This window comes from Uloborus diversus, chromosome 2 (assembly GCF_026930045.1).
Source record: "Uloborus diversus isolate 005 chromosome 2, Udiv.v.3.1, whole genome shotgun sequence".
Taxonomy (NCBI): domain Eukaryota; kingdom Metazoa; phylum Arthropoda; class Arachnida; order Araneae; family Uloboridae; genus Uloborus; species Uloborus diversus.
Genome location: NC_072732.1, coordinates 100,356,300 through 100,384,236, shown reverse-complemented (window position 1 = coordinate 100,384,236; position 27,937 = coordinate 100,356,300). Strand labels below are relative to the sequence as shown.

General features: G+C 35.4%; 1 protein-coding gene across 3 annotated transcripts in view; it reads left to right on the top strand.

Annotated features, from left to right (window-relative positions):
• LOC129235307 (talin-2-like) overlaps window positions 1-27,937 on the top strand; it is a 249,247-nt gene that overhangs the window by 95,677 nt on the left and 125,633 nt on the right. For all 3 annotated transcript variants that reach the window (XM_054869037.1, XM_054869038.1, XM_054869039.1), the window contains exon 2: window positions 18,696-18,859. In XM_054869037.1, coding sequence (XP_054725012.1) covers window positions 18,718-18,859 — 142 coding nt within the window. In that variant the 5' untranslated portion in view covers window positions 18,696-18,717. The remainder of the gene's footprint in view (window positions 1-18,695; window positions 18,860-27,937) is intronic.

The following is a 27,937-nucleotide window of genomic DNA, read 5'->3' as shown; positions in this document are numbered from 1 at the left end:
TTAGTAGGGGATGTGATCTCCCCCGACTGCTAGGCAGGTTTCACAGCGTCTGTCCATGCTGAGAATGAGGGTGTCAATGAGTTGTTGAGGCATTGCTGCCCATTCGTCTTGCAGCGCCAATCGAAGCTCCCGAGTCGTTACTGTTGGTAAGGTACGAGCTGCCAAGCGTCTGCCTAGAAAATCCCATACATGCTCGATGGGATTGAGATCCAGAGATCGTGCCGGCCAATCCATACGTTCAATATCGTCACTCTCTAAGAGCTGTTCGGCAGCTACTGTGCGATGACATTGTGCATTGTCGTCCATGAAAAGGAACTGCGGACCCATAGCGCCTCTAAAAAGACGCACATATGGAAGAAGAATCTCGTTACAATAACGGGTCCAATTGACTGAACCTGCGTCGAAGATTGGAAGATCTGTACGACTACCAAGCATGATGCCTCCCCAAACGAGAACACCGCGACCTCCATACCTGTCCCTTTCAATGATGTTCGAGGGATGATTGTGGCTTCCCTGCTCTCTCCAGATGAGTATGCGATGACCGATGAGAATCGCTACTCAGACTGAATCTGCTCTCATCTGTAAAGAGTACTCGTTCCCATTTATTGTCTCTCCAATTCCGGTGTTCCCGGCACCACAGAAAGCGCCTTCTCCGATGGGCAGGCGTTAGAAGTACACACCGTATAGGGCGTCGTGCAAACAGACCATCACCGTGCAGTCTTCTGCCACGGTAAAACGCGATATCGGTCGTCCAGTCGCCTGTGTCGTGTGTCTAGCGATTTCTCCCGCTGTCTGCCGCCTGTTTCTTCTGGCCTGTAAGACAATATACCGGTCATCTGCGGGTGTGGTTCCTCGTGTACGACCACTACTGAACCCCCGGATAGCTGTTGCTGTAGTTTGAAATTGTCTCCAAAGTCGTGAAACGATGCTGTGAGCACAATTCCGAGCTCTGCAGCCACACTTGTCACACTGCGGCCTTCCCCCAACTTCCCAATGATTCCACCTCGGGTAAAAGCATCCAGATGTCGTCTAACAGATTGATTATTCACCATTTCTCGCTGAGGCAGCAACTCGGTGTGATTTTAACTGCTATACGGCGTGCAATCTCATTGCCAGAAATACTGATCTTACACCGACAACATGCTTTATACTACTCAGACACTCCCCCATTACGTCTGCCTGCATATCTGCGCATGTGCTACCGTACATCACCTTACTTAATCTCCTGATTGGTCTTTCTGTCCGCTCTGCTTCTTCGTTCAGCTGATATGCTAATTTTTCGACTTCGTCCTTAATTTTTGCACACCAGTGTATAATGTCATATAGTATTCTTAAAGATCGACAACAGCTAATAAATTCTCATTCTTTAGCTTAACTCATTCGCTTAGCTAGAGACTCCCCGCCCCAGAAACCTTGATTTTAAAACAATTGCGAATTATTGTATTACGTGTGAGGAGTTTTTATTCTGCTATGGGAAATAAAAACAATTTTTCATTTTTCTTTTTTTTTTTTGCATTATTGTCTCCTATTGCACTTAAACTTATTGTACACGCTTGCTTATTTGTTATATACGCTGAAAATAAAGCACCCTATTATTAGTTTGGGATCGAAAATGCGTTTCTTCAAATATCTCAAAAAATCATTTCTGCAGCTTCAACGCTTTACCTTCCCACGGCAGAATACCTGAACTTCCCCCAGAAGGTAAAATCTGGCGCATAGCAAGTACTAATTAGTATTCGCCAGCTTTCTTTTATCAAACAGTAAATATTTTTATGTAAGTTTTCCTACTCCTTGCGAAAGCTAGATAATTTATAAATTTAATCTCATATTGATTTTAAAAAGAGCAGCGAACTTTTTCTGAATTATAGATATTTTCCTCATCGTTTCGCTTCATAATGCTTATGAAGTAAAACCAACAATGTTTCTTAACTCAAGTACGATATAATCAAGGGCAGTGTTTACCTTCTTGCAAATAGTGCAGAAGCCTATATTCTACAATTTACGTAGTCTGAAATTCCGTTCAATCTAAGCAGTCACCTGATGAAAAGGATAATAGAGGAGCTGAGCTCCCTTAGCTCCCGTGCAAATTAAGTCCCTATGAAGTCCCCCCCCCCCCTTCAAGACTAATTTAGAATTCCAGACTAAGATTCAGCGTTCAAATGCTATTACAGGGATTTTTTTTTTTTGTTGTTATGTTAGACAAGCATCTTGATTTTAATGAGAATTTAATTTAGAGAGCATAAAAATAGTAATCAATATTTATTGCTCTACTTAACTGTTGCATTTTTTATCTTTAAGGGTCCAAGTAATGAATAATAAAGATAAGTTTCTTTTTAAATAAAAAGTTAATTAAATTCAATCACCATGTTATTATTACAGTTATAATGAATTCTTTTTTTCCCATTATTTTTAGTAATTTATTTTTCCCTCTGTGATAAAACTATGAGGATATTAATATTCTTTTCAAATATCCGTGTTCGCTCGTTTGCGATGCTGCATATTCATACAGAAAAAACGCTGTGAATCCCCAGAATTGAGTGGCAACCCTGCTTTTGTTCTCTATTCTCAAATTTGAATTTTTTAAATTGTACTGCAAAAGATAAATTTAATTGATGTTGAGTGTGCCTGTGAATTTGTGAACACTGTATAGAATAATGTTTTTCGTTTGGAAGATTTTTCCCTAACTTCCGATCGTGATGGGGTTAGGTGTTTCTATAGGGGTATAAAGACTTGATAGTTTTAAGCTCTCGTCATTAAAATAAACCTTAAAAAGCAAAATTGATAATCGCGCTAATAACTTAGATTGAACATTTGTTGAAACAAGCCAAAATAAAAAGGCATTACATTCAATATTTCTTTCACTTTGTTTTCTTCTGTGTACTTTTCCTATCTTTCGACATAGACTAACCGTTCCGGTGATGTTATGGGGGGGGGGGGGGGCTCTTATGTATGGTAACATGGTCACCTCTGATATTGATCCACAGTACCATGACAGCGTAACGGTACGCTAGTGTCGTGCTTAAGTCACATGTGTTATCATTCATGACGGTTTTTTAGTAGAACAATGCTCGGTCACACACAGCAAGGGTGTCAGTGGAATTTCTCTTCCACATTGTCACCTTCTCTGACCTGCGCGATGAACGCTCTGATTAGTCACAAATCGAGCATATCTGAGATCACATGAGACGGTAAATAGGACAGCCTATGAGTTTGATCGAATTAACTGTAGTGCGAGATGACATAGAACATCGTACAAGACTGCTATACCTCAGTCAGTGCTCGACTGTATCGCCTCGCACATTCACGCTAGTAGTTTCCCTACAGAGTACTAAAACCTCCTTTTTTTTTTGTTTTTGATCTTACCAGAAAACAAATGATCATTTTGCTTTCATTTTGAATCACTTTCATAGGGTAGACCAGGGGAATGCCGCCGCCTTAAGGAACTTCAATTTTTATCACCATCAAAAATCGTATTTATGAGCTGGATCAATATTTTGGATTATTGTACGCCATCTTAAGAATGTATACAAAATTTGTTACTAATAAATCTACAAAAGAAATAGTCATAAAACATCAATTTGTCAACCTCGACACTGTGGCGGTATTACCCAGGGAGCTGGGGTAATCCCTCCACGGACCTGGGGTAATCTCGCCACTATATATATATATATATATATATATGTGTGTGTGTGTGTGTGTATATATGCAGGTGCGGACTGGCTACCTTTTGGCCCTATTCCCACCATACTTCAAAGCTTAAATAGTTATGTCAGGTTAGAGACATATATGAAACGATAAAAACTCAAACTGAAAAAAAGAAAAAAAAAACAATACTTAGCTCTCAAAATACTTTTAAGTTTTTAATCTGTATTTAGATTGCATACATATATGGTACAACACCATTCTACGGAAAAACGAACAATTTGTCAAGAGCATGACAGATCATATATTTCATTAAAAGCAATAATTTAAAAGGGTGATGAACAAAATTTTCGTGCTTAAGGAATCGCAAGCGAAAATGAGATTTCTTAAGAAAAAAAATTTGTTCATTACATTTTAAAATCATTCCTTTTTGATAAAATAGATGAGCTTTTACTTGCGGGACAAAATTGTGGTTTTTTCGTTGAATGGCTCTAAAAGGTTGAACTGTAAAATTTGGGCATTGAAGTAAAAAAAAAAAAAAAAAATCCCTCAAGCGTTGAGCAACCGAGATAGTTCTGCTGAACAGGAAGCTATACTTTCAATCACTTTATCATATTCGTTATTAAACAATCAGTTGACATGAATCAGCAAAGATCAAGATCTTGTTCAGTGTTTGAACGTAAGCGATTTGTTTCTTCAGTTAATTTATTCTGCAGATAAAAAGCGAATTAATTCACTCGCCTTTTTAAGAATGGAATCGAAATACCCTCGTTTTCTCTCAAGTTCTAAAATTACGGTGTGAATTTTCTTGGTGGCTTTCAAGTTAGCTGTAGTAATTTGTTTCAAAACTAATTGACGATTTGTTGATAGTGGCTGAGAGCAGAACAATGACTAGCATGAATTTTGAAACACCAAAAACAAAGTAATGTTGCAAATGTTTAAAATTTTCATCGAATCTTCGAATAAATGCATAGTTTTATGAAGTGAATGTTTTGGTGGAAAATAAGTTAAATTATAGCACGCTGCTTTATTTTCAGCTCGGGGAAAGTTGGGCAAAACCGTATCTAAAAATTTCGAAGTGAAACTAGAAACATTTAGAGATATTACTAGGATAAAAACTAGTCAACATACTTCCCAATACATTTGTCATTCAATATTCTCGGTTTTTAGAAGTTTTAGTGATGCGGTTATTTCACTATTGATTTTTTGTGAATCTTTACAAATGACGATTTTGTAACATGGGTAGGGCAAAACCATCATTTAGCCAACTATAACCTATATTTGTCGAGGGCAAGTAAAGAGCGGTCACAGCAAATTTTGATTTTTTTTCCATCTATTGTACGTTAATTTTATTGTACAAGCTTGCGTATTTGTTTCCGCTGAAAAAAAAAAGAGAAACGTTTAACTCCAGCATTTTCCGATTATTAGTAGTAGTGAATCCAACATGCTTTTCTTCAACTGCCTCAAAAACTCATTTCTGCAGACACTGCCGTTAACCTGCCCGCGGCAGTATAAAGCACTTGATCTCCGGGAAAATATGTAAAGTATGCAATTTCATAAATTTATTCAAATTCTTAGCTCTCCTTTGGGGGGTGCTGGCTTCATGATTATGTTTCCATTCAGAAAACGTTAATTATCTCTTTACTTAAAAGTTAATTACTCTTGAGAGTTTGCAGCATTTCAACACTTCTTCAGCTGGGGTCACTAATTTTGGGTGGTTCGGGGTTAAAACTTCGCGGGCCAAAATTTCGCCGGAAAAAACTTCGTCGATCCATTACTTCGTGCGGTCAAAACTTCGCGTGGACAAAATTTCGGCGATTCATTGCTTCGCGTGTTAAAAACTTTGCCGATAAATAACTTCGTGTGTCTAAAACTTCGCCTATCCAGAACTTAGTGGTGGGTAGAACTTCGCGCATTCATATAACAATGAACTTCCATAAAAATATCATATAAACCTAGCAAACAAGTAAAAATGTCTTTTTTTTTGGGGGGGGGGGGGGTATTGTTCAATGGGTTTCCATCAATGCATTGGGCACACACTACATAAACTATTTTTTCATAATGAATAACTTGATTGCAAGTTAATTGTGTAAATCCTAAATGAATATAAGTACAGCAAGTTAATAAAGTAATACATAGATATAAATTTGAAGATTAAATTAAGATTAATTGATCACTTTTCCAAAAACGATTAATTGATTTTATAATAATAATTTAATGCTCTATAGCTAACTAACTGAAAAATTTTTGATAAAAATTTTGTACTTTTTAATTTTTTTTTCATGATTTATTCCTAAACTAGTTTTTTAAAATTTGTCAGTAAAATTCAGAAGCGATCCTCCCCTTCCCCTCCCAACTTACTTTCCGGTGGTGTTACTTATAATTAGCTCGCCTCTCCATTCGAGCGAGAAATTGAATGATTTAAAATTTTTTCATCATTTTAGGTCATTTCAGGTTTCAAAAATTTTCTACTAGAAAAAAATACCGGAAATAGTTTCCGCTGAATTCGGTCGTTATATAGGATTAAGCAATACAGAACGGCCGTTATACCGAAAGCAAATTAATAGAGATTATATAGGGATAAAATTGGGACTTGTACCACTAGTTGTTATAATGGAATGGTCTTTATAATGTGTGGTCGTTATAACGAGCGTCGATTGCAAATGTAATTTAAAGATTTTCTCACATTAAAAATGAAATAATTTAATTTTCATTTTAAATGCGAAAAGCAATAAACGCACGAAGTTTTGTTTGTGTTAAGTTTTGTACGCACGAAATTTTGAATGCGCGAAGTTTTGCCAAGACAAAGTTTTGGCCGTGCGAAGTTTTGGCCGCGAAGTATTATTGTCCGGCGAAGTTTTGACCCATTACCATTTGGGTTTTCAGTCAGGGGTGCCCCCCGGGTGGGAGGATTATGACGCAAGTTGCGCCATCAAAAAGGAAGGGGGGGGGGGGATTTTTTTTATTTTTTAAATCTAAATTTATTGATTTATTTTTAATTTAATTATTTTATTATATTTTATTCTGTTTGTTTTATTTCATTTATTTATTTAGTGTGTGTGTCATTGGCGTAGCACAAAACCTTTCAAGTAAAATAATAATACAGTGAAACACCGTTTATACCTTTCTCTTTTATGCGTTTTTATCAGTTATACGTTTTTAAAATTGGTCCCTGCAATGTCTAATACACATTAACCTATACCTATTATACGTTTTTTCGTTTGTACGCTTTTTTCATACAGTCCCTTTAAAAACGTATAAACGGTGCTTCACTGTGATTAAAAATAAATAAATAAATAAAAATATTTTTTTTAAAATAAATTAAATTAAAAAATTTTTTTTAAAAAATTAATAAAATAAAAAGGGAGCTAAAAAATTTAAAAAAGGGGGAGAAAGAGTGTTGAGAAAATTTTCTGGTGAAAGGGAGAACTTGTGCCATTGAACTGGGATTGGCACCTCTGGTTTCAGTTCATTTCCCTTTTTTTTATGTACCAAGTTTGCTGTTTGATGAAAATCGCTTGAAAACGGGGGGAGAAACTCTGCTCATTTCAGGCAGTTTTTTGATATTCAAAGGATTCTCATGTACAGGGACGTGCACAGAAAGTTAGGTGCCCGTCACAAATGACTCTTACGGGCCCCCCCCTTCATCTTGTTTACTCCTCCGTCCCTACATTTTCATTCCTCGTTTTAAAAAATCTGGGGCCCTCTTCATGCTCGGAACCGGGCCAACAGGTGTCCCCGTCTGCACTCCCCGGATCATGTATAAACACCCCAAAGCATGGCTCGCGCATTTAAAGCAGGGTCGGGGATGGTGCAGGCCCCTTCAATTTTTGTTACTAGACGTACAAATATAAGTTTTTAATGCTTCTTTTTCATCCCGGGGCCCTTTTACATTCCGCGTCCCGACTCCAATTTCTCTGGCCCCCTCTCCGTTTCCACAATGTGGGAGCCATGGCCCCCAGGGCTCTAAAAATTCGAGAGGAAGTTGGTAAGAGAGGAAAGCCTACGTACGTGTGGGACTTCAGCTATTTACTTTGGTCCTTACTTGGGATAAAAAAAAAAAAAAAAAAAAAAAAAAAAAAACTGTTTAAAAAATGCTTTTTTCACATTGAATAAACGAAATAAAGTTTTTTTTAAAAAAGTTATAACGCTTTTAAAAATGTTAAGTGGGAACTTGAATGCAAAAAGTTCAATAACAAAATTGCTTGAAGTGGCCCACTCGGCGGTTGGCCCAGTCGGGGATCCCCGACTATTTATCTCTTATATAATTGAAAACTGAGCGTATCTACAGTGGCTCCCAAAAGTGTTCGTACACTTTGAAATTTTTTAGTAAAAACCAAAATAACTCGAAACTGAATTTCGAATATGAAGTCCAATATTTTTTCACATCATTCCTATATCATTCTTAATACAACCTATTGGTTTTTTTCAAAATATTGACGGATCTTCTTTTTGAAATGGGTCAGAAAACGAAGATACAGAGAAATAACACGCCACAAAAGTCATCGTACACTCAAATATTTTCGAATAAATTCATGATTAAAATTATCATATGGCCGTTTTATTAATATTTTTGTATTGTGTTGACCCTTTTAAGTCATTTGGCTTAAATTTTTTGTTTTATTTATTCCTTAATATTGTGCTTATTAGTGTAAAATGGCTGGTATTCGTAAAAAAACAGAAAAAACCATTCAAAATTTGAATTTTTTTCCCCACAGTAGTGGTAAATTGGTTTGAAATGTCTCTAACTTAGTTAATTTATTTGTTTGTATAGTAAAGTGCTTGATAAAATGCTTTAAAGAAAGGAATCGGACCGAAAACAAGGTAAGAAAAGGTCAACCGGCAAAGTTGACAAAACGTGATCAGAGATTTAAAGTTAAAAAAATTATGAAAAATACACATTTGAGTGCTGTAAACGTTTCTGCAGAGATAAATGAAACATATTACATTTAAGTTTCACCTAAAATTGTTCGCCAAGTTCTCTGATTAGCTGGATTAAATGGGACCTCTTCCCGCAGAAATTTTCTTGGTCGTGCGAAAAACAGAAAGCTTACGCTTTTCGTCGCAAAATCAATTATAAATAAGTTAAAAACGTTTTAGAATCACGTCTTACTTACAGATAAAAATTAATTTAACATTTTTGGTTAAATTGTTGTATAACTGCAAGTAGAAGAAAAAATTAGGCACTTAATCTTAAGAACTTATTTGGATCAGTTAATCAGGACGGTGGAGGTGCTCTAGTGTGAGGGTGCATATCAGCATCAGGATTTGGTAGTTTGTAATTTTTTGATGAAATAATGAATCATGCTATTCCTTTAAATATTTTAAAAACCAATTTTGAACTCTTAGCCAAAAATTTGGTTATTGGAAACATCTTTGTTTTTTATCAAGATAACGATAAGAAGCACACGGTTTTCAACATTCGCGTCTAGTGCCACGAAAATTGTCCTAAAGTTTCGAAAATACCCCCTAAATCTCCAGGTTTTAACTTAATGTAACGTATTTAAAGTTATCTGGAGGCTAGATTACAAAAATAGGGCTTTAAAACGAAAATAGAGCTAGAAACAGTAAGACTCGAAGTGTGGTAGAACACTTACTCAGAAATTACGCAAAAAAAGAAAGAAAAAGAATGAAATCTTTTCCCAGACGTTTAAAAGGTGTTATGAATATTGTATGATATTCTACTAATTAATAACTTAATCAAAAGTTAGATTATTCAATAATATATAGACATTTTAGAAAGTGTACGAAGACTTTTGTGAGATAAAATTTCCGACACTTTTTGGTTTTTGATTTTTAAAAAATTAAGTTTTAATATTTTTTAAAAACTTTTCATGTTGTTTTGTTAAAAATTGATCATAGATCTTATAATAAAATACCTATTTCGAAACATCAATTCTAACCAATTGATTGGGGCCTATTTCGTTGAAAGTCGCAGGTGTACGAAGACTTTTGGGAGTCACTGTATGTATGTCCAAGCTTCTTCTCCCGAACGACAGTGAACTGACGATCGAACCAGGTATCGATAAATTCGTATTCTTCCCGCCTTCATGTTTGGCTATTTAACATAATCCTCCGATAATAATTAACGGAGATATCAGTTAAAAACTATTAATCATGACACTTAGATTTCGACATAAAATCCCTAATTTTCGAAGGCTTTCCTCCATTCAAATTATTATTCATTGCTTCATCTCAACTTTCCGCAACAATGCTTTCATTAAAATGTATAGCGGTGAAGAAAATCATTGAAATGAAAGATCTGTTGCCATTTTTTTTCTCGAATATTAACAGGTAAAATCCTTGTTTTTGTTTTGAGGCTTTTCCTGTAATCAGGGGATTTAAAATGTTTACTTTTTGGGGTTTTTTCCGCAATCTGCCGCAAAATTTCACTGACTTTTTTTTTTTTTTTTTGGTTCAAGCCTGAGTGTTAAACTCGCGTCACTTGACATAACTTTTATTTTCGAGGTGAACCGTGCAAAGCCGGGCGACGCAGCTAGTATATATAGATAAAATTCCAGGTTTTTGATGCTGAATTATTTATAGTACATTCGTAATAGCCATGTAAGAATGCAAACTGAACGTGGGGAATTTGTACACGAATGGTGAATGTGACAAATAAAGAAGGGGAGGGGGGGGGGGGTAGCATGTCAGTATCATACTTTTAAAATTTAATTTCATTCCATTAATTCCAAGCGGCTTTGGAAGGAATGAGCTAAAAGCCTTCTCGATAGGAACAACGGTGGGTATTTTGCTAGAAAAAAACATCAAATGAACTGCTCATTTTTAAAGTTCTCTAGTCTGGTCTATTGCTTTCTGTTTCTAGATGTAACTTTTTGTTTCTATGACCTTCTCTTATAAAGAGAGCAAAGGTTATGTCATAATATTTCCCTTTGTCGGATCTTTGGGAAGACACACACATACACACAGTGCTCGAAATTAGCGGTCGTTAGTCGTATTTTGCAACTGTAAATTTCATTTTGACGACCGCGATTTGAAACGTAGTCGTCACTGTGACGCCTAGCTTTCCCCCCTACTAAGCTTTCACTTTCCGAAGATTTGTCTCCAAAAACATCTGCGTGCGTTGCGATCGCGGAAAATTTCCTGGAAGTATCGCTTTCAGTCGGAAAAGCTTGAACAATCCCCCCCCCCCCCCCCACCTTCGCCCGCGAACTGTAGAAGCCAGTGTCATTGCAAGCACACCCCTCCATTCCTCCTCTTTCTGGAGTAATCTTTTCTCCCCTTTGTTCCCTTAGTGTTGTTTACCCCCGATCGCCCCACCCCTCCAAAACCGGACTCATCTGAGGGTTGTTTGAGCAGATAGTCTGATCTTTTTCATGTTTCAAGTTCGACCCCCCGTCGTAACATGAACGCACGGCGAGCACGAGGATTCCTTTTTTTCCCACAGGATTTCGCTCATCTTTTTTTCTTTCTTTTTTTTTTAATCATCGCTACCATCATTTTTTATTTGTTGAAAATATGAGTAAACGTAACTTAAAGTCATATTTTACGCCACTAAATACTAGCGGAAATAAACGGCCAAGGATTGCCGATGAAGTCGAAATAGAAACAAATAATGACGAAGTAGATACGACTTATAAATGTACACGGAAAAGTGTCAACGCTGCAACTTTCATCAAGTGGCAAAAGCAGTTTCCGTGGTTGGAAAGAAAGGGTGAAGACCTGATGGTATGTGAAGTCTGTAAAGATTTTGGAAAAAAAGAAGATACTGGATTCATCGATGGTTGTCCTACTGCAAGATTCGAAACAATAAGTAGTTTTCTTGGTGATTAGTGCAGGCGGTTCATTCGTTTTTATTACTTTTATTATTATTTTTAAAGATATTTATTAAATTGCGCTTAATTGTGTTTCAAAACACATCATAAATGCAATTTTCAATACTGAACACGTTCTTCTCGGAATAATAGTTCCGGTGTTTGATATTGCAATCCTTTTGCATCTTGCCGATATTATAATACTTTTAAAATATAGAAGTTATTTTTACATATGCTACGATTAGGTTAGCTTTTTTTCTTTTTTATTTTAATTTATAACATATTATTTTTTCAATACATGCGGACAATGAACACGTGCTTTGCCGGAAGTTTATTTTCGCTTTTGACCTTTCAATCCTTTTGAATCTTGTAAATATATTAATATTATTTGGCAATTGGACACATGCCACTTCAGATTAACTTGTTTTCTGCGTTTGTTTTTCTTTTTGATGAATAAATTTATTTTCGAAATCATTCCAACACTAAACTTTTACTTTGAGGAAAATTGCGTATCGTGTTCGAGATTGCAATCCTTTTGCATCTTGTCAATGTTTTAATACTTTTAAAATCTAGAAGTTATTTTTACATATGCTACCTTTAGGTTAGCTTATTTTCTTTTTTATTTTAATTTATAATATATTATTTTTTCAAAACATGCGGACAATGAGCACGTGCTTTGTGAGAAATTTATTCTCGTTTTGGACCTTTCAATCCTTTTGCATCTTGTAAGTAAATATATTAATATTTTGACAATTAGTCGCATGACACTCAGATTAACTTATTTTCTGCGTTTGATTTTCTTTTAAATGAATAAAAAAATTTCAAAATCATTCCAACACTAAACTGTTTTTACTTAGTGGAAAATTGCGTATCGTGTTCGAGATTGCAATCCTTTTGCATCTTGTCAATGTTTTAATACTTTTAAAATCTAGAAGTTATTTTTACATATGCTACCTTTAGGTTACCTTATTTTCTTTTTTATTTTAATTTATAATATATTATTTTTTTCAAAACATGCGGACAATGAGCACGTGCTTTGCGGGAAGTGTATTCTCGCTTTTGACCTTTCAATCCTTTTGCATCTTGTAAATATATTAATATTTTTTGACAATTAGTCGCATGCCACTTCAGATTAACTTATTTTCTGCGTTTGTTTTTCTTTTTAATGAATAAATTTATTTTCGAAATCATTCCAACACTAAACTTGTACTTAGTGGAAAATTGCGTATCGTGTTCGAGATTGCAATCTATTTGGATCTTGTCAATATTTTTAATACTTTTAAAATCTAGAATTTGTTTTTTTTTTTTTTTTTGGTTTTATGTCACTAAATTAAGTTAATAGTAATTATGAAACTTGTATAAACTTAGCAGGTGATTCCAAAATGCATTATTTTAATGCATTGTACATATATATCAGCTTGTTTTCATGCATATTATGGTTTAGTATAAATTTCAGCATGTTATTGAACGCATTTGCAAATTGCAACCAAGTAAAGCATAACGGCACCTAAGAAAAAAATATTGGTTGCCAATGGCACCTAAGTAGCTGATGCTAATTTCGACCTCTGCATACACATAGTGAAGCACCGTTTATATGTTTCTTTTTTGTACGTTTTTGAAATTGGTTACTGCAGAGTTCAATACAGATCAACGTACACCTATATACGTTTTTTTTTTTTTTTCATTTGTACGCAAGGGCCCATATGCAAAATTTTAAGGGGGGGGGGCTCAGATATTTTCTTCGTGGTTTAGCAGGATATTTTCCTCATAGAAACCGATTTCAGTACAGTTTGGAGTTACTAAAATTTGACATTTTTAATAACTTATTCATTAATTGCTGGAGAAGAAATGTTTTTACATTTTTGCAAAGAAAAAAGTACTAAAAGCAAGGAAGTTCTAGTTTCAAAAGGGGGGGGGGGGCTTGAGCCCCCACTTATCTTCCCCCCTATATGGGCGCTGCTGTTTGTCCGTTTTTTGACGCAATCCCTTCAAAAACGTATAAACGGTGCTTCACTGTATTTGGAAAGACAAGGCTCGTCAGCCTAGTTGGAAACTAGAGACCCGGCTCGGAATTGCAGGAGTATAAAATTGACGTGTTTTATGGGATGGGGAGGGGGTGGGGTCCAGCGACCAAACTAACTAGAGGCCCATTTTCGGTTATTTATCAAACTCTTTTACTGTTCAGCTGTTTATCTTTACTTTTGAAGAGAACATGGGAATGCATAACTATGAGTTGTTTTTGTTAAGTTTTTAACTTTTCAGTAATTATTATGGTCTTTCTCTCGATCTCTTTCTCTCTCTCTCTCTCTTTTCTATCAATCTGTTTCTGTATCTTATCTTGTTTGCTCTAGCAGTGGTAATGTTCAAACCCAAAAATTACAAATATTCTTTTACGGAGCATTCGTACAAAATAAAGTGCTGCGCATAAAAATTTTTTCTTCATCTGTAAAGGGGAAGTAGCTTGCTTTTTTAACTGTTGACTGCCGTTTGCCGAAAGACGATAATTTCCTTATGCTGCAGCTATATTGATGTCAATGTATATTAATGTTTTTTTATTGCTGTAGAGGAAGCTAGTAATATACATAAAACCCCAGAAGCCCGCTCTTTTGTGGTAATGGTGCAGTCCATGTTTTCCGTTCTCCCCGTGTATGTATGTATGTATGTGTGTGTATGTGAGCGCACCAGTAACCCATGGCAACCAAACACGCCCAAATAGATTGGCTAACAGGAGAGGTTTGAATGTGATCGAGATCTTCAAGATGAGGTTTCCGCGATATTTAAGTGATGGGGGGAAGGGGGAGGTCAGTGTCATCCGGCGCCTCCGCGTCGTAAGTATACGTCTAGCTTAGGTTTCCAGAAATTTGGAATTTCTTCCGGTTCTGTTCTAAAGACAAGTTTGGTTAGCGCTAATGCCCTTTTTGTGTGTCTCCATATCCCATTCCCAGTGCTTGTCACCGGTAGTGTTGCATTTGTGTTTGATCAGTAATCTTACTTCCCCCTTTTTGGGACAATGTTCGACTCTGTTGTGTGCCTAGTCTTACGTTTCGGCCAATCGCTTTCGGAACGTAAATGTGGTGTCGAGATTGTTTTTTTAAGTGCGTGGAAAATCGGTATTTTTTCCGAAAATAAATAAAAGTAGCATATTAATTTTCAGCTGTGGACATACCATTGCTCACCGTGACTTTTTTAAAATTCTCCGTTCAGCGAAATCCATCAACGCATCTAATTGAAAAGAATTTTCAAATAGGATCAGAGCCATTAGACGGAACTTTTTTTTTTTAATGTAAATTTTAGAAGCGTTCCCATACATCAATGGCAATGAAGATTTTGAAACATATTATTCATGTTAAATCGTTTCAATGTAAAAATCCTGAAAACTCTTCAACATTTTCTGTGACTTGAACTTGAAATTTTTAGCTCTCTTTTCATTTTTGCTCATAATTTCGTAGAGAAATGCGCCTAATGCGACAGAGAAAGTGACAGAATCCATGGGCCCCCATATAGAGAAGCAAGTGAGGGCTCAGCCCCCTTAGAAATTAGAACTTCCTTGCTCTCCTTGCTTACTTTTTTCTTTGCAAAAATGTAAAAACTTTTCTTCTCCAGACGTTAATGAATAAGTTATTAAAAATATCGAATTTTAATAACTCTAATCTGTGCTAAAATCTGTTTCTATGGGAAAAATATTCTGATAAACCATAGGGAAAATTATCTGAACCCTCCCCCACACCCCTCAAAATTTTGTATATGGGCGCCCATGTCGGAATCTTCATCACGAACTTCCTGTGCAGGATCTCAGTCAGTTGTACAAACTTTAATTACAACGTCCCAACCTTCCATCGTTCTAAATTACCGCCTTGGTGGACCATGATGTATTTGGTACACCTTGACTAAAGTCAACAGGGCAGGCAGACGCCGATCTCGACGTAAAGGCAAAGTGCTCGAAACAGGACAACAACGTATGCTATGACTGTTTCGGACAATAACAAGCAATGAATGGTTATAACTAACACCAAAACTACCTCCACATCATATTCTGCTCGTATGGCTTATGTTTCTTTGGGAAACTATTGTTACCTGTAAAAGTTTCGTCGTATCTTAAATTGGATCGTGTACTTGAAGGTTTGATTTTTTATGCCGCTAATGTCGATTCGTGTTTTTTTTGTTTTGTTAGTTTCTGAAAAATTTTGATACATTTATTGATTTTCCCCAGGAATTTGGTTTCGAAAATTGATGACATTTTAAGGTATACAACGCTTAGCTAGAATAACTTCTACATATTTTTAAGATGTTAAATGTGGGTGAATTCAAGATTAAAAAACGCCCGCCCCCCGCCTTTCAAATTTAATAACCATAACCAAGCTGTTTTACTCTTTTGCAAAGAAAAACTAGTATGTTGTGGCCATCACGGAACTTTCTTCTTTTTCAGCTTTATGAATTCTTAGATGTTACGTATAACCGTTCATATACTCGCTACTTCACTAAAGCGGTACGATTTCAAAAATTCGAAAATTGTCGATCTTAATTCATTAGCGTGAACTTTTTGGCATCAATATCTGAGCGAGGAATGTCTTTCCTTTGCATGCGTAAACAAAGAGTAGGACAATGTATCTATTTGCACAGGGTTACCATAAAACTATTACCAAAATAAAATTTCGCACCGAAGAGTTTTACGACTGCGGCAATTTCCCAATTATCGAAATGTCCCCGCAAAATCAGAATCAAAGAATAAAATTGAAAACCATTTCAAAAGCCATGCTAATTTTGATTACAAACATTTTATTTGTTTACAAATAGAAGATGACAACAGATAAAAATTTTAAATCATTGAGAATTTCCCGAATTTGTGAACAATTAAATTGCGTGAAAGGCTTTCTTGAGCAGACGACATTTTAATACGAATTATCTTTACATTGTTATTAAACTATTTTTAGTCTAGTAAACGTTGGTAAAAACCAGCCCCCTTCCCCCGAGCGATTAACTTTGTCAGCGGCGGTGATTGCGCTGTGAAACCACTAATTCAATTTTTTTTTTCCTTTTTTCTTTTTTTTTTTTCTTTTTCTTTTTCCAAATTTTTTGAATTAAAATCATTTCCTTTCCTTTTAATTTCAATGAACAACATTAAATTGCAAAACGACAAAAATATATTTTTCCGTTGGTGCAATTTCTTGTTCAAATCATGAAATTCTCAATTTTTCTTGTTGAACTCAAAAACATGATTCCCTCCCCCCCCCCCCCAATTTTAAAATTTTTAATTAGCGCTGAAAGAGTGAATCATTTTTCTTCATTTTCCCGGAGGTACTCAATCATATTGTTCTAAAAAATTCAATCTCCGTTTTACATGCAAAACTCGTTTTTTTCCTGCCCTATCTGGGGAGCTTAAACAAACGTGGACTCCATCCCCAACAAAAAAAATCATAAGAGTTTTTTTTTTTTTTTGAAAAATCTATGTCTAGATGATCAAATAAACCTAGTTATAGTGTTTTTTCATTGACGCAGCCCTAAGGGGTAACGCAAATACTATTGTGAATCAGCGCCTACTTCCGTGCAGGTTCACACTTATTCCAAATTTCATCTGAAACGTAGCCTTACTTCTTGAGATATGGCACTCGCAACAATCGATCAATTGAATGGGTGGCGGAAAAGCGTTTTGTGTCGAAAACAATAACTTTTCACTACAGCCAAAAAACAAATCTGCTTAGTGCAATATACTAAACAGGGAGCAACCATACGTTTTTCCATTCAATTACCTACTCATTTCCTATTGCAAGGACTCCAAAGCTGGTTTGCAACATACAACATTTTCCCACAAATTCTGAACACTTTATTTACAAGACCAATCCAAACTAGCGCATTCGTTGACCGTGTAAACGAACTGAAAACACATCTGGTTCATTCTCTGGACTAGATTCGTCATTTTTGTACTGAAAAAAAAAAAAAAGTTTAAAACCAACATACAACGTTTTTCCCGCCATTCAATTTTTGTTTCATTCCATTCATTACTTCTTGAGACATAGCAGTCACAAGTAAAGAAAAATGTTCGATGACACAAACTGCTTTTGAGCTATTAGCCTTGAAATTGAATCAGCACCTCTACCCTTCAGGATCAACATACGGATAAAATTTTGTTTGATTCCGTCCATTACTTCTTGATATGTAGTAGGTACGCATAACGGAGAAAACCTGCTCCCCCCTCCCCCTCTTTTTTTTAAATGATGAATATTATTTCTGAAAATAAAATTTCCTTTTTATTTTCATTGAAAATAGAATGCATTTCCTAGTTAGAAAGTACAGATGCTCTACATCTTTACTAATAATAAAGCTCAAAGTCTCTCTGTCTGGATGTCTGTATCTCTGTGACGCGCATAGCGCCTAGGCCGTTCGGCCGATTTTCATGAAATTTGGCACAAAGTTAGTTTGTAGTATGGGGGTGTGCACCTCGAAGCGATTTTTCGAAAATTCGATTTTGTTCTTTTTCTATTTCAATTTTAAGAACATTTCCCGGAGCAAAATTATCATAAGATGGACGAGTAAATTACAAAATTATCATGACGTTAAATGGGAGAGCGAATGAACATAGCCAATTGACGAGAAATTCGTCATCCATTATATGTAAATATACTGGCGAACCGCATGACCTTTTAATTTTCAACTACGGGCAAAGCCGTGCGGGTACCACTAGTATTTCATAAAATGCTAGTAAATCCGTTTAACAACCAGTTCCAAAAATATACCTAAAAGAAGTTGTTCCTAATAAATAAGCCGGTGCTAAAACTAGGGATGCACTCATAAATAAATTGGCTGAGTACCGATGAATCGACACGATAATCGGCTGATTGCTGATGATAATAATAGTAATGGTTTTTAATCCAACAAATTCTCAATCTTCTTTTTTTTAAATATATTTTATTTATTTATTTTTAATTCACGGCCTTGCCACTATAAATTATTGGCAATGGGGCCGGTTATCGATTACTGCCGATTAATCAGTGCACCCATACTAAAAATTGACATTAACATATGTTTCGTAAGAGATGAAAAATTAAAAGCACTTTCCACTAATAATTAGCGGAATTCCGCAATTTTCAATCTTCAGATTTGCAGAATTCCGCAAAAAACGTTCCAGCTTTTTTGATGTTTGCAGCAGTCGCATGTTAGGAATAGTGTGGGTTTATTATTTTGTTGCTTCCACAAAAAAAGTTTGCTTCATCAAAAACAAATTGACGTTTTGTTATTTTAAAATGCGTATTTGGTATCTTATTGCTCTTTCTCTCTTTGTAGGTGACACATCCACGAACTCAAGATGTCCCTCTCACTCAAGGTGAGTGTGGTAGAGAAAAATGTCGTCAAAACGATGCAGTTCGAGCCGTCCACGATAGTTTACGATGCCTGCCGTGTGATACGAGAAAAAATATCAGAAGGTGGCGATGGAGGACTTGGCGAAAGTGAGTATATTAACTTTTTTTTTTTTTTTTTGGCAAAAAGTTAATACAGTCGACTCCCGCTACAACGCGATTCGACTTACGCGAAATGGCTATAACGCGAATTTTTCACAAGTACCGAATTTTAGAGTCAACGCGAATTTTTAGTCCACAACACGAATTTTTTGTGAAAGGAAGCTTCGGCTTCGTTATTGGCTACTAAATATTGATTTTGTGAATGTTATTACATATCCCTTTGAGCATCACTGACAGCGTGACAGCGAAAGTTCGAACACCAAATTAGTCTAAATGTTGAAATATAATGGTACCTTAGTGGTACCTTCATCTAAAGTTAGTGAATATGGGAAGAAAAAAAAGTTTCTGATAAACAAAAAAAAAAAAAAAAAAAACAAAAAAAAAAGGGCTAAGATTCTCGATATGCTACAACTACAAATTAAACAAAAAAAAAAAAAAAAAAGTCGACGGTAGGGGTAGCGCGGCAATAAGTATGAGTGAATCTTCCAAAATTACAATTAAAAGTCAAAACCAAAAGATATTCTTAAAATTTCAGAACTTAGTTTCAACACTGAAGCTTGCACAGCAGTCTGGCAAAGTAAATATTAAAATGGAAGCTGCTCTTGTATTGTGGATTGAATAGATCAGGAGGAGTGGCTGTGACCACAAATTGAAACGTTTTAAAAGCAACCGTATTTAAAAATGTATTTGACAAGAATAACGATCTTATCATAGAGCGCAAATCATTATCTTCATTTTTTAACTCATAAGTATTGTTACTGTATTTACTGTACAGCACTATTATAGTGCAGAATTTTTTTTCCCTTAATACTGTGCGTGCTATGTTGTTTTATTTTATGTCTTTTTCTCCCATTGATCATTCATTTTATGCACCTTATATTTCATGTTAAACAGTTTTTATTTTTTAAATACAGTAAAAGTTCATTTCTTTGTGTAGGAAACTGTAGTGTATAGTTGAGGAATGTTTTAAAGCAGTTTGGGGGTGTTTATAAGTGTCTAAAAAAATTTGGTGTGCTTCTAAAAATATTCAAAGCATATGTTTTTCCATAACGCGAAATTTCGACTTACGCGAGGAGTCTTTGAACGCATCATCGCGTAAGTCGGGACTCGACTGTACGTGTAATATTGAGTGCGTAACATTTTGAAAAAAAAAAAAAAAAAAAAAAAAACGTGAAAGATCGAAATTGGAGAATGTCGACTTTTACCTGAAATTCGCCGAAAATATTCGATCTTACACCGATGTCTTTGATATATGGATTTTCACAAATCAAAGTGACTCGACATTTACCAGATTTTGGACTTTTATATGTAACAACCATGATCCCCGTCCCGAACTTGTTCGGGTTGAAAAATTATTTGACTTGAATAAATATTACACAGATTTTTTTTTGTTTTGTAATATCATGGTATACAACATTTTTTGTTTCTTTCTTATGAGGATTTGAACGAAATTGATTCATTTCACTTCCTAATCAAGAGAGACCAACCTTTACTTCCCCGTGAACAATTAAATCTTTCCATATATAACGTTGTACGTTTGACCTTCAGTTTTGATGATGGTAATGGCATGAGAAATTTTTATTGGAAATGGAAATGCGCAAGCACCATGGGATTTCGAGTAATATTCCTGATCGACTTGGTGCTGGTTCAGTAAGAATAATACGGTAAACCATATTTGTCCATATTGATTTTACTTGGGGTCCAGTTCCAATGCATACGTAAGACAAATTAAAGTTTGGAACGAAATTATTGGAATACCGCCTTTAATATAAATAGAATGAATATAGGCTCTTAGAAGTGTTTTTAAGATACAGAGTTCATAAAAGGAGACGACTTTAAATAGGCTTAAAGTATATCTGCAGGCGTTTATCAAGGGAACCACAAGAATAGTTAGATAAGAGGTCACCGGCAAATGCGAAGATGACACCTCTCTCAATGTTGTCTTAATCTTTTAATTATTTTAGAATCCACGGTTTCTATATTCAAACAGTGGCTCATCGAACTTCTGTAATACATTATGGGGAAGACCTTTTGAAGACGCTTTCCAAATGACATATTTTTTTTCTTATGAAACGTACGGAATCTTTCTGAAGGGTGACATTCAAAGTAGTTTAAATCTGGAGTGGTCAGTTTTTCCACCACTATTGCTGCAATTTAGTTAAAAAAAAAAAAAAACGCACATTCATCTTCAGTCTGCTTGTTGATTTTGGTAAAATTTATTAAACTTTTTTGTGTTTCACCGGGTATGCCGATAAACATTAATTTGTGTTCGGGTATCATAGGCGAGTCGCTGATCGGTTACTAATTTGGTTGCGTGATTAGAAACGTACTCATTCAGTAGGTTGCAATCATGTATCAATCTTTCCCGGAATATATAAACATACAAAACCAATCTCTCTCTCATTATAATATTAGTATAGATGTCACTGTGCAAGTTTGTGCCTTTCATACAAAGAAGAAATTTTTTGATTAGGTGCAGTAGTGCCGAAGATTACCAGAAACATATAAACATACAAAATAAATCCTCCCTTTTTATAATATTAGTATAGATAAAAGAAACCTCAAAGAGTTGCCCGGAATGCATGCAAAATTATAACTTTTAGAAACACGGATTAATATCGTCTATCTGCACTACTTAAATTCAAAAACTAATTTGCTCGAAGCGAATCCCAGTTATAATTCATTTGAATAAATTTTGATGCATTAACATTTTACAGTTCTAAATAGTTCGCAATGTCCAAGGCTACTATAATGCTATATACCTTATCATCTGCAGCCTCAAATATATGTAAAGATTTTGGCGGCTCTTGTGCCGACATCGTGATTTTCCCCCCTTGTTTCTATTACTTACAGGGCCGGATTAAGCTAGCGCGGGGCCCGTAGCTAATGTTTCCAAGGGGCCTTCGTTTTCGAATGATATAGTAAACAATATAGCACTTCTTCATGGAGACGGGGGGTTGTAATTATAACATGCATGAATACATAAATGTGGATATAGTTTTAGAGCTTTACGATAGTTATGATAATCTTTTATTGCCCCTCGTCCTCCCGTTACTACACGTTTTTAACTTTTAATTCCAAAAACGCAATTTTTGGACGATAAAAAGGGGGGGGGGGGGGGGTCCGGAGGGCTTACCCCCGGAAAATTTTCGATATTTCAACTTTAAAAACTCAATTCCAACGACCCCTGATCATATTAGGAAGAGAAGATTCGAAGGCTATTATTTGGGGAAACTGAAGTCAAAGAACGCGATTGCATCCTATCTTAGGTAAGATCAAAGGAAAAAATTTGGGTTCACAGCGACTCTCCAGGCATTTTTTTTTAAATTGAAGTCTTTAAAAAAAAAACTGCAGATTATCCTTAATGCTGTTGTAGAGAAAGGAAAGAGTAGTGTTCAAGGAGATCTCATTGAAAAATTTTTGAATTTATTATCTGTTATTAATCTAAAAACAATTTTAAGCAAAAAGTCTCGAAATTATATGCTCTGAAATGGGATTTTTTTTACGTTCTTTGGTGATTTTGGGGCGGAGTTTGCGAAAGCCATCCCCTAGAAATTTTAAGGGGATGGAAAATTGTGAAAACGTGATAGATAGTAGGCCATGGCGGATTACGTTTCGGTATGAGATGGGGTTCAGGCACTCTCCGAGGCAACCCGGAAAATTTTCGAAGTTTAAGTCTTAAAAGTACATTTTAGACCATTGTTAACTATGTTGGAAGGGGAGAGGTACACTCCCATTGGAAATTTTTCAAAATTCTAGTCCAAAATACGCATTTGTAGACCACCTTATTAGACGACGTTATAGGATCGGGCTCGGGATTACACCCATGGAAAGTTTTCGAAACTGAAGTCCCAGAAAGCAGTTTTAGCGGGTTTTCGATTATGTTAAACTATTTTCTTCCTGAATTTTTCTGAATTTCAAGTTCGAATGAAAAAGTTTTCGGCTATCTTTGGTTATGCAAAAGAAAGGGGTTAAGTTCGGGGCATGGGTGGCAGCTTTTTAGTTCCCTCCCGCTCAGAGGAAAAAATTAAAAACGATATTTAAAGTCTTTCTTCTACACATAATTATATTAGTTCATCAAAAGTAATATTCTCTTAACAATTCACTTATTTCGCTCAGCATAAGTGTGAAGTCTCAGAATCTTTTTTCTTTTTTTCAATCATGATCTCTTAATTTTGCTCATTGTTGTTTACAGTACCGGATCTACGGGCTCGTGTCACGGGCGGAAAATTTTGAGGGTGATAAATTGACATGAAGTTAAGTAACCAAAAAGAGTTTAAGGATGACTAATATAATTACCTTTTCAGGACTCCAATTCCGAAAGCTCTAAGAAGAAAGCCACTTTTAAACAATTTCTAGATGGTAACCCTTCCCCCCCCCCCCCCTCTTGTCTAAGATCACCAAAAAAGCCTTAAAATGTGGTTTTAGGATTTGTGCTTTAAGAATTTCAGCATTCTCCTTCTCCTGCTATCAACAAAAGTTGCTTAAAACTGAGTTTTTAGAGCCTAAATTCCGAAAAATTCCGGAGAAAGCCCTTAAACCATCTCGATTTCAAAATTTCAAAAAAATTCCAAAGGAGAATACCCACCTACTTCCCTAGCTTCTCAACATTCGGGGGGAAAGGCTCCAAAGCATCACTCTTCACGTAAAGTTAGAACTAAAGATAGCCTGCGTCTTGAAGATTTCAGTTTCTAACATTTTGCGAAGCAAACCCGTATCCCCCCCCCCCCCCCATAACGTCTCCAGTGATAATCTAAAACCACGGTTTGAAACTTGATTTGACGGTTTGAAACTTGAAGTCAGAATTGTTTCTGGGGGAGTTCAGACCTTCATCTCTTTCTCTAATCTTCCCACATAGCTTGAAATTTTGTTTTCAGCTTTAGCATGGGTCTATCCACAGCCATCTTAACACAAGGCCTGCGCGCTCATTCAACATGGCCGCCCGTGAAGGCGGTTTGTTTACATCTCGTAATAGCTCTACCGTGAAGAAAAATTTAGATTTTTTTATAATCCATTAAAAAAAACAGTTAATTTTTACATGAAATACTCCGATACATCTCTAAATTAAAAATTTATATCGTTCGAGTTTTAATATCGACACAAATAGTTCTTAAATAGTAAACTAAATTAAAATTCATACATGACATTACATATTATATTCGCAATAAATATATAGATAATGAATAAAAATGAAAATTTTAATGGGTAAAAAGAAAATACACTTCAACTTCAAATCATAATGCAAAAGAAAGTACGAAATAAATTTTGCTTACTGTAAATTGTAAAATGATTAAGACAGACGGGGAAGATAAACGGGAAGTGCATGTTTCTTATTCATAAACTAATAAATATTTTGCATTTTTCACACGAATGATTTACAGTAGTATTGATTTTACTTTAATAAAAATACAGACAAATGAAAAAAAAATAAGATGGAATAAAATAAACCAATATTTAGCCATATTTCTAACTGTTACAAACAAAAGAAACAGCATACATTTTTGAGAGAAAAATCGCTCCAATACCCAATAATAATTACAAAACGTCTGAACAATTGAAACAAACTAAACAATTGGTATAAAAGGACAATACTGATGTATATTTCAGAGTAAAAAATATAATTAGATTTATCATGAGTTATCTGTGAGGTTTTTTTTTTTTTTTTGGAGAAGTTATTCAACAGTACTATGTTATAAATCGTTTGCATAATATTTCTCAAAATCAAGAAAATGGTGTGAGAGCTAAGCTTGTAATGGTCATGTACCACATTTATAATGCATGGCTCACTAATAGTTGTTAAAAGCTTTAATTTTCATTTGCTATGAATTCCTCAAAAAAAAAAAAAATCCACAACATTTTAAAATACATTTATACAAATAAAAGCTGGGTTTAAAAGAAAAAGTTGGTGTTTTTCAAAAGTCATGATTTCATGTATCTATTAAACTGCACACTTCAGAGAATTCATATTAAAAAGCTCCTTAAAATTTTAGTTACAAAAAATAATTATTTACCAAAGTGAGGGAAAAAGCTTCGTCATTAAAATCGAAACTAATAAAAGTGCATTACATGAAAAAAACATAAATAAAAATGTGTACCTTCCAATAATAGAGTACAGTACCTTACAGAAATAGAAGCTGCTTTAAAAGTTAAAACAGTTGCTCTTTTTAATGAACCGCGATCTAATGTATATATTAAACAGCACTCTTCAGCCAATTCATGTTAAAAAGTTCCTTGAAACAATAGTTACAAAAAATAATCATTACACAAATTGAGGGCAAAAAAGCTTCGTCATTAAAATCGAAAGTGATAAAAATATGTAGCATGAAAAAACATACATAAAAATTCGTCCCTTACAAGTAAAAAATCCTTAAAATATTATTTAACAAGTACAGTAAAACTCCTCTAATACGGACACTAACAAGACAAAAAATTTTGTTCGCAATAGAGGGGTGTCCGCATGACAGAGGTTTAATAATACCTTTTAATTTTACCTTAGAATCGAGGAATTAAATACTGTCCACATAGGAGGGGTATCCGTTAGGAGGGACTTTACTGTATTTATTTTTATTATCAATTCTGCTTAAAAATAACCATCGGTAACCACACTTACCTTCTTAACATTTTTTAATCCAACAATAGTAGCTTCAAACATATTTGGAGATGTTAAACATTTGATACGTTAAGTTTTCACCACCAAAGCATCCCAACGGCTTATAATGTAAACTTGACGAAACGTAACGATTTAGCACAGACAAATACAAAGAACAAAAAAAAACATCATTTCAAGTCCCCATAAAGACAGTTGATAACGTATTCACACATTTGGAATAAATATTACTTTGCTATTTGATACTCAAGTTGTGAGATGAAATACAATATTGCATCCGCAACGAGCAGCTACTTGAAGTCCACAGCACTGTTTGAACTAAAGGGATTTTCCCGCTCAACGCCTGCTTGAGGTCACGTGACATCGATTGCGCAATACAGCGCGTAGGCCTGATATATAGAAGGCTGTGGTCTATCCCTCAAACCCTTTCCTCCTAAAGATAAGATAGCCTGAAATTGACTTCAGTATTGAGCACAATTTCAGGAAAGAACCCCTACCCCTTTCCTCTATTGTTATGAAACAACAAAATTTTTTTTTTTTTTTTTTTTTTTTTTTTAAGGCTGGGATAGCTGAAAGTTTTAGGACCCTAACGCCCTTAAATTTCCTAAGATATCTTGAAATTCACTTCATTTTGAAAAAAGAAAAAAATCCAGAGAAAACCCAATTCTCCGTTCTCCAAACTTTGCCTAAAATTGTAATTTTTAGGTCAGTTTTGAAACTTTTCTGACCCAACGGAGCTTTTTCTGCTTCCACTAAGAAAGATTAACTATTTGCGTTTTCATGACTTTAATTGGGAGAAATTTCTGGAAAGCAATCTATCGAAAAAAAAATAAGATTTTTAATTTACCTGAGCATTTAGAAAAACTAAATCTACATAAAAAGAGAAAGCTAGAGAGAAATTTAAACGAGTTTAAGTACGGAAAGTAGTTTTTTTTTTTTTTTTCAGGAATTTTTCTCATGGCGTGGGGCCCCCAGAAGAGCGGGGCCCGTAGCATTTGCTACTTCTGATCTATGGCTAATCCGGCCCTGATTACTTAGCGTTCAGTTCAAAAGGAACCTTCAACTAATTTGTCATTGCAAGTTCGAAACAATTAGTGCTTGTGTTTGCGTATATAACAATAGATCAATGCGAAACATAAACTGGTAACGAAGACAAACTATTGGTTTAAAAAAATAGTATAAATAAATATATGCATAATTTATAGCCCATGTCGCTCAATGAGAATGTACCTTTCATATAGTGAGAGAATTTTTCAAATAGCTGCAATGGTTCCAGAGATTACCTCGAACATATAAACATAACAAAAATCCGCCCTCTCTCTTTATAATATTAGTATAGATATACCGCAACAAAAGAGAGGATAGCAGCGGCGGCTCCAACTGAAGCCAGTTGGTCTTTTTTCTTTTTCTTTTTGGAGTAAGGAATTTTTTTTTAATGAGGACAAGCAAATATATCTGAGGAACGGTCAAATTTTCTGCGGACCGGTTCCGGACCATCGGTTGAGAATCGCTTCAAAATACGCTCTTGCAAACGTACGCATTCGAACGAAGTCACGTACCAAACTCATCGCTGGAACTCGACACTATGCAATTTCGGTCTTTCATGAACGTATACGTATACCTCTCAAATTTTGATTTGCTTAAAATGGCTCGTAGTTTATTTTACATAATGAAGAGGTGTTACAATGTCGGTCTGAGGTTTTCTTAAGTCCTAGGCTGTAGGTGCTTCATCCACTCCTCTGCCCACAAAATCCATAAAGGTGTTGTGCACAATCGTTTTTTTTTTTTTTTGTGTGTGTGTGTGTGTTTGAAAAGGGTCTACTTGCTGATTAAAATTTCATATTAAGAGTTTTGTTAGCATCCTCATATATATACGCTCATGTTTGAAAATTTCAACAACAGGAAGAACTCATAGGAAATGAATAAAATTTACTGCACATATTACTTATAGTGCTACAAATAAACGATCAAAATTACAGATCAATGAAATGAAAATAACAGGCATAAGTTAATATCGATTGTAGCTACCCTGCACAGCTATGAGAGCCTGTACACGTTTTGGCATCGAATCATAGAGGTGCTGAATGTCACGATTGGGAATAGCATCCCACATGGCTTCAATCTGCTGCAAAAGTTCATCCGTATCTACCGCCGGACGAGACGCATGGTCGAGGCTCTGACCAACGCAATCCGAGATATGCTCGACGGGCGTCATATCCGGAGAACGAGCAGGCCAAGGAAGTAGCATAACCTGTCGTGCCTTGACGAACACTTGTACCTTACGAACGACATGTGGATGTGCATTGTCCTACTGAAATATTGCAACAGGAATGCCCTGAAGAAAGAGTAGTACCTTCGGCGTCACAGCGTCCTTGAAGTAACTATTGAGGTTATCCGCAATTCGGAGTAGATGGGACTGCCATTGGTATTCAATAGCGCTCCAGACCATGCCACCTGGC